The sequence below is a fragment of the Nymphaea colorata genome, chromosome 13 (genome assembly GCF_008831285.2).
Source record: "Nymphaea colorata isolate Beijing-Zhang1983 chromosome 13, ASM883128v2, whole genome shotgun sequence".
NCBI lineage: Eukaryota > Viridiplantae > Streptophyta > Magnoliopsida > Nymphaeales > Nymphaeaceae > Nymphaea > Nymphaea colorata.
Genome location: NC_045150.1, coordinates 13206674 through 13214371, shown reverse-complemented (window position 1 = coordinate 13214371; position 7698 = coordinate 13206674). Strand labels below are relative to the sequence as shown.

General features: G+C 38.6%; 1 protein-coding gene across 1 annotated transcript; it reads left to right on the top strand.

Annotated features, from left to right (window-relative positions):
- Positions 1-2558: 2558 nt before the first annotated feature.
- Positions 2559-6327, top strand: LOC116266697 (disease resistance protein Roq1-like). The gene is made up of 4 exons (XM_031648009.1): positions 2559-3085; positions 3219-3296; positions 4894-5545; positions 6229-6327. Exons 1-4 carry the CDS (start codon positions 2559-2561, stop codon positions 6325-6327), a joined length of 1356 nt encoding a protein of 451 aa, XP_031503869.1.
- The last annotated feature ends 1371 nt before the right edge of the window (positions 6328-7698 follow it).

Here is a 7698-nt window from a genome sequence, read left to right as displayed (position 1 = left end):
GACACCCGCAAAAGATTCATTGGCTTATCTTTATGACGCCTTGGTAAAAAGGGGCATCTCAACGTGAATTTGAAGAAGGGTGAGAGGGTGGATAATTTGTTTAGGCACATAGGTCGATGATATTTGTACCCATCATGTGTGAGGGTTAAGCTAAATTCAAGTGGTGTTTGAGAGAGATTACCAAGATGGTAGAGTGCACTAGGGCGGAGCCAAGGAGGCTTATCATTCATGTATTCTTGGGTGGGGAACTTTCCCATATTGGGAATCAGAAAGGTCCATTTCTGCCAGTGTTCGAGAACCTGGAGAAAAATGAGGAGTTAAAGGAAGATGTGAGCCATTGGAAGAATGCTTTGCGTGAGGTTGGAAAGATATCTGGGTTTTAGCCTCCTTCTCCCCCCGCCCCTTCCTTTTCTCACTCTAGAGTGTTTAGACTGGCTTTCCATTTCCTGTTGAAATTTTCGACAATGAGCTTCCTATATCACTACCTCTCTTTTGTGTCCCCAAATCCGAAGAAGGTTTAATTTTCATTACAGCAAGAATCCAGGCCTATGCATCTCATCTTATCATTGAGATAATAGGGATAGTTTTTTTTTTTTCATTTTAGCAACTAGGAAAACTTTACAAGATCTGTCATATATATATATAAGAGAGTGAGGGAAAAAATTATTTGGTTTGTTTGGCTTTCACTCTCTGTAAATAATAATGAAGTATATTTAAGAACTACGTCTCCTCTTATTTATAATCGATTATTAGATTGAACTTTCTAGATGTTTTTAGCAAAAACAAGATATCTGATTTTATTGATAGGTTCATAAGAGCAAGTTTTGGATTTAGTTTCAGGGTCTTGAACGAATAACCCGGCACAGGAGCCGAGTCGAGCTCGAGTTCGGCCGACTCAAGCTCGGCTCGACTCATATTTAGTCAGCTCGAGCTCATCACGAGCTTCAAAACATCAGCTCGAACTTGACTCGAGCGTTTGCTTTTCAACTCGAGCTCGGCTCGAGCCGCTCGATTATCCAGCGTGCTCAGCACACTACCTTCGTTCTTCCTTTTGGTTTTTGGGTTCTGTGTACTTTTGGTTTTTGGTTTCCGTGGCATGCGGAGAGGGAAGTGGCAGGTCATTATGACATTAAGAAGAGCAATGCAAAAGAGAAAATGAATGAAAAATGAAGTAAAAAAAATGTTGGGGAAATGAAGTAAAAAGAAACGTGGCGTGTGGCGCGGTGAAGAGAGGGAAAATAAAAAATATAAAACAAAAAATGAGATTAAGCGGGTTAAACGAAAAAAAAGTGGGAAACTTTAAAATCAAAATAAAATCAAGCCGAGCTGAGTTTAGTCGACTCGAACTCGACTCATTAACATATTCAAGTTTATACTTAAGCTCGAGCTTGACTCGTTTAAAAAACAAGTCGAGTTCAAGTTGAGTTTATCGAGCGAGCTTGAGTTGGCTCGACTCATTTTCGAGTTGAGTTTATCGAGCGAGCTTGAGTTGGCTCGACTCGTTGTGCAGTCTTAATAACCCTTCGTGTACTAAAGTAATTACTATGTTGAATGTTGAGAACTTAGTTTTCTGTTACAATAAATATTTAATTTTTGATAAATCCTTAAAATATAATTGTTAGGTTTTCACATTGAATTAAATTGATCGTTGTGTATAGGTGGGTTTGTGTATAGGACTTGTCATGCAAGAAAGCATCCCGAATAATTTTAATAAGCAATCCATGTGTAAATGACACGAGGGATGCACCAGAAAATTAAGAATCTAGTTAATTTTTACAAAATGTTGTTTATGTTCTTAACTTTTTCATAGACCCATGCAGTACTTACTCAAGCTCTCTCCTGAGTCTCTCACCCCAAACACACACACACGTTGGTGCTGGATAATTCAATCATGGAATTAAGAAAAAGTTGGAGCAAAATGCATATTTTTTTCTAACTGTTTCTTCTTGAATTTTGCTCAACCATTTGTCAAGAAAAGATTAATAGCTACGATTGTTTCAGATGTATCTCACATCCAACTTTTGCACCTACTTTGTCTCTACTTGTGATATTAATTCTAATTTGGGTTGACCTATCCCTTGTGGATTGTAATAAAGCTGGAAATACTCTTCCTCTCTCTCTTTCTCTCTCTCTCATATTTATATTTATATATATATATATATATATATTATATATATATATATATATATATATTTTTATTAATTCTAATTTGGGTTGATCTATCCCTTGTGGATTGTAATAAAGCTGGAAATACTCTTCCTCTCTCTCTCTCTCATATATATATATATATATATATATATATATGATGTTGTTCTTTCCTTGCTAAATTATTTCAATATTTAGCTTAATTCAAATCTGACTTGTATGGATGAAGCTTTCTTTCATTAATTATTGGTGGCTTATTAATTCGTTGTAGGGACGAAGCAGATCTTAAAAAGTGCATTTTGAAAAGGATTTTGCAGGAAGTGAACCCTAAATACCTGTTTATAGGCGACTATCCTACAGATCTTAATTCTCGCATAAATGAGGTGATCAAACGGTTTGATAGGGAAGTTAGAATGGTTGGGATATGTGGAATGGGCGGCATAGGGAAGACAACCCTTGCCAAAGCAGTCTACAACAGATTATTAAAGCAGCACAATGTTCGAGAGAACTGTTCCAGCTTTGAGAAGTGCAGCTTCCTTGCAAATGTCCGCGAAGTATCAAAGCAGCATAATGGAAATGAAATCCTTGTCTTGCTACTAGGAAGAGATGTCAGAATAAACAACAAGGACGAGGGCATCACCATGATCAGAGAACGAATTGGAGGCATGAAAGTGCTTGTAGTTCTCGACGATGTTGATCATAAAGACCAGCTCGATGTGCTGGTCGGCGGCCGGTCAGGTTGGTTCAGTGGTGAAAGCATAATCATTGTCACTTCTGTCAGCATGCGTTTGAGCAACCCGAGCCAAAATCAGGTTGGAGAGGTGAATTGTCGGAGAAAGTTGTGTCAATTGCTGGTGGGATACCTCTGTGCCTCCAAGTATTTGGGAGCCTCTTCTCTGACATTGAATCCATTGAAGAATGGGAGTCAAAGCTGGAGCAAGTAAAACGGGATCAACATAAAGACGTCCATGTTAGGTTAAAAATAAGCTATGACAGCCTTGATGAAAAAAAACAACCCATATTCTTGGATATAGCATGTTTTCTTATTGGTTGGGACATTTGGTTGGATACAGGGTTGGTGCTCAAGCCATGGGAATTGAAGAAAATGGCATGGAAAGTGAAGAAAGAATACGCAATGCTCATGTGGGAAGGTTCCGAACTTGACCCAACTAATGCAATTGCAGAGCTGCAGCGTAAATTTCTAATCAGCATAAATGACGAACATGGCACATTTGAAATGCATGATAAAATACGAGATATGGGAAGAAATATTTCTAAAAGCAAAATCTGGTACCAAGCAGGTTTTGGGAAAATAATAAAACATTACAAATGCTACACAGAAGAAACGTAAGTATGAGCTTTCTACACGTTCTTCATTCACTCTTCTTTTTGTCTTTCTTTATGACGAATGCTCGTGCTTGGAAGTCGCACGTATGGTGGACAAATGGAACTTAGTTGATCAGCAGTGCCAACTTGACATGATGGTGGACTCTGGCTACTAGCCTACTATTAACTGGCTAAAATTCTGTTATTCTGTTTTAAGGAGCATAATTTTGTTATTCATTGTTCGTGTGGTTGCTATTCCACATCTCCACAATTCAAACATTGTGGTTTCTAAACCGAAAGGTGTGGCGATATCAAACATACAAATGTTTGATTCAGAGTATTCAAACAACAAAAGGCTCCACCTATTCTACAGATAATAACCTGACGTCTGTTTGGTAAGAAGTCTGCAAGATCATACTTTGTCTTCTTGCCAATGGAAATCAGCTGCTTCCTGCAGAAGCTTTTTATGGTTTTCTAGCGTGAAACACTTTTAAGGAAGTACATAATGGTGGCTGTCTGTATACACCCTTTCATAAACATATTATTTTGGGATGCAATCGTTTGCACCAGTATTCCTAAACAAGAGGAAGTTAAATATAAAAATCCTACTTATTCAGGCAAGGATTATGACAACAAAACTGAAGAATAAAATAGCAAATCTAGAAGCTGTGGTGTTTCTAGCCTGTTTCAAGTGAAATGACTTGACCAAGAGAAAAATTAGGACTAAGACCAACTAAACCATCAAGTAAGATGGATGTCAGTTACTTTATTATTAAGTTGTTGCAAGTTGGATGATGAACCAACCGCAAGGGGTAGAGAGTATAGAAGAAAATGCAGAGAGCATGGTAGGAAAAAAAGGGTGTCATCCTCCTCAACCTTATAATCATGTTGTCTTAGCTTTCTGAAAATTGTCCTCTCAAAACTTGATACTGGAAGGCTCAAACCTCCAACTTATAATTTTACTTTTTCTTGAGCATAACCATGCAGAGCTGAAAAATTGTACTCCGATAGCTGATCTCCTATTCCTTACGATAGTTTGCATAAAGCTCTAAATCTAAATTGCGTCTTCTTGTGGCTGAAAGCTTAACAGAAATCATACATCACTTGCCGTGCTTGGACGTTTTCATTTTATCAAAGAGCTCATTTTTCTTTTCTTTCTGGTGATCTTTTCTATCCCATGGAACAGACAAGGTTGAAGCCATTATTTTTCACCGTCATGACGGGCAGCCTATTCCACCTTTGAACACGATGTCTTTCAGAAACATGGATGAGCTGAGAATACTTGATACAAGCTTCATCAGGATGGAGGGCTTGTATCAGGATCTACCAAAATCGTTGAAGTTCCTAAAGTGGTGGCAGTGTCCATTGAAATCATTGCCGATCGATTTTGACTTATGAACATTGAAATTCTGGACCTGACAGAGAGCATCATAGAGGAGTTTCTAGGTCCAAGTGTGACTCACTTGTGGCCTTTTCGTTACTTCCACCCCCAGGAGGGGAACTACTCGCAGGCGTTCACCAATTGAAAGTCCTTATTCTCAAGAATTGCAAGAACCTCAAGAGCACCCCCGATTTTAGGCTGATTCCAAACGCAACCAAATTGGTATTTGAAGGGTGCGCCAAGCTGGGTCAAGTCCACGAATCGATCGGCGATCTCCGAAGGTTGGTGCGCTTGAACTTGGGAGACTGCCATTCTCTAAAGAAAATACCTGATAGCATCTATCGGCTAAGTTCTTTGGAGAAGCTCATCCTGAGCGGGTGTTGGTCACTAGGGGAACTCCCAGAGGAGATTGGCAGGTTGATGTCTTTAAAGGTGTTCCAATTAGGCCAAGGGTATATGCAAAGACTTCCACAGTCTGTTGGCCTGTTGACAAACCTGCAAGAGCTAGAAGTCATGGCATGCGTGCATTTGAAGACCATCCCAGACATTCCAAATTTGCAAGCTCTGCGATATTTAGGTCTGAGCGGATCCCGCCAGCTGATGGATGTTCCTGGCCTTAGCAAATTGAGATGCTTAGAGTCCCTGCAACTCGACGGCTGTGATGCACTAAGGGACTTGAATGACATGATGAAGGTAACTTCTTTACACATTTATATATGGGTATCATTTTCATGTACTTCTTGTCGGCCTGCATTCTGTTTTATCGGTCACAATAAAGTAGAGTAAAAAGTAAAAATCTTTTTCTCTGGGGTCATCATATTAACTACCTAGCAAAGCCGAGAAATATGAGTGTTCACTCGGGTGCATTGTTCATGTGACTTTTCATATGGTATGCCTGCGCGCCTCATTTGCTGGCTGTTTGATGGGGTGGAGTTGGTTTCTTGACTGAAGTTGGCCCACTGCCTATTGACTAAGTAGGGCAACCAAGATTAAGAGCGAGGTTAAGAAACTTTTGACATCATAACTATTAAATTGTATTACAATTATAAGAACAAAATAAATAATCAAAGTGTGATCAAAGCAAAAAAGTAATTTTGCTTTACATGTCTGTTAGACCAAGATCGACGACCAGCTTATCAGCCTGTCTGGCCCGTATAAGCCAGGCAATAGCTCCGCTGCTATATTTATTAATTGTCCTAAACAAGTTTTCATCTCTAGGCCCAACCGCTTAAACTGCTTTGTAGGTCAGTTTGCTTCGATTGTGTACATGTACCTTGGCTGCTGATTAGCGTCTATATCTGCTCATATCAAATTAATAATATATATTATATTAAATGTGCATGTATCTAATCTTATTTCAAATGTGCACGTACCAGGAGTTCAAGTTCGAACATTGCAAAAATCTCAGCGTTCCTGGACAGCCGATTAATTCTTCCTGCTCCAAATCCATACGGGACTATGGACATGGTCGGTGACGGTATCTTTTGCTCTCCCCAACGATCCTTACCGAGGCAACACTCAAATTTTTGTTCTAAGCCGCTTGGGTCGCGTGCCATGGTATTATAGAGTAACCCAGGTTAAGGGCGAGAGGCATGATAATTCTACGATAATCTTTGAACGGGCTGAAAGTGATAAGGCACACACACACAGACTGACAGAAGTGAAAGAGGTAATACGGATCGTTGATGTCAGATTTCTCACCGATATTGGAGCTTTCATCCCTCGGAAGTTGGAGGATGATAAAGGGAAAGGAGTCATGGTAAGAGATGGAAAGGGGTACGGAAGGATCGACGTCACGTTCGAGGCGGAAAGCAACTTCCAAGGTACCCATTTCTATATTGTCTTGTATAGGCGACGATCGTGAGATCCATGCGGTTTGAATTTGGTTATATACATATGTCGAGTGTATCAAGGGCAACCTTTGACTGGTTTGCTGTTGATGGGGGTAGGAGTGTAAATTAAGGACAATATTCAGCCTTATTTTTCATGTATTATTCAATTAATATTTTTAATATTTATAAAAGAAATAAGGACTTTAAGTGTGGATCGGTCACCTCATACGCATCGACTTATATTGGCTTGTGCAAACCACTTGAAGGAAAAAGTTTTAAACAATATTTGTATTAAATATTGTTACGTATTTTTAAAAAAACTGTATATTTGCTATTAAAATTAATAAATTAACTATTATATATGCAAGTTGTTAAAATTAGAGAACTTAAAACATGTTGAATCATAGAAAGTATACAATATATCTATCTAAAACAAAAAATTAAAGGATAAATAACAAAACATAAAACTATTAGAAACATATCAACATTTCCTAATGCTTCTATTAATTATACGTAATGAGTTTTAACTGTACCAAATATCAGTGAAGAATAGAGAGAGAACGAGAACGAGTGACAGTGACAAGATGAGGGATGGAGAGAAAGCGAGAGAACAAACGGGCGACCAGGGAGCATTTATATACTTTAACAAGTTAGTGAAGGATTTCTTTTGTAACTTTTGCAAGCGGTGAATATTTTTAGATATTTTGGCCGTCTTTTTTCATTTTTTACCATTTCAACAAGGACATGAATATCATTTTAACATGACTCCGTGATTGTTTAGAATCTTGGGGTGTGCCGAGCACTAAATCTGTGTTGAGGAAAAATGTGTTTATATGAATCAAACACCATAACAACATTGCCTTTTGCCCATTGTGAGATCTGGCCGTAAAAACTACATTAAATCATTGGCAAAAGCTTTGTCCACCATGCAAGCTCTCAATTCAAGAAGGTCATTGGTATGACAAATCGTTCAAGTCCCATCGAAAACTAGAACTTCCTAAGTCAAAGATTGCT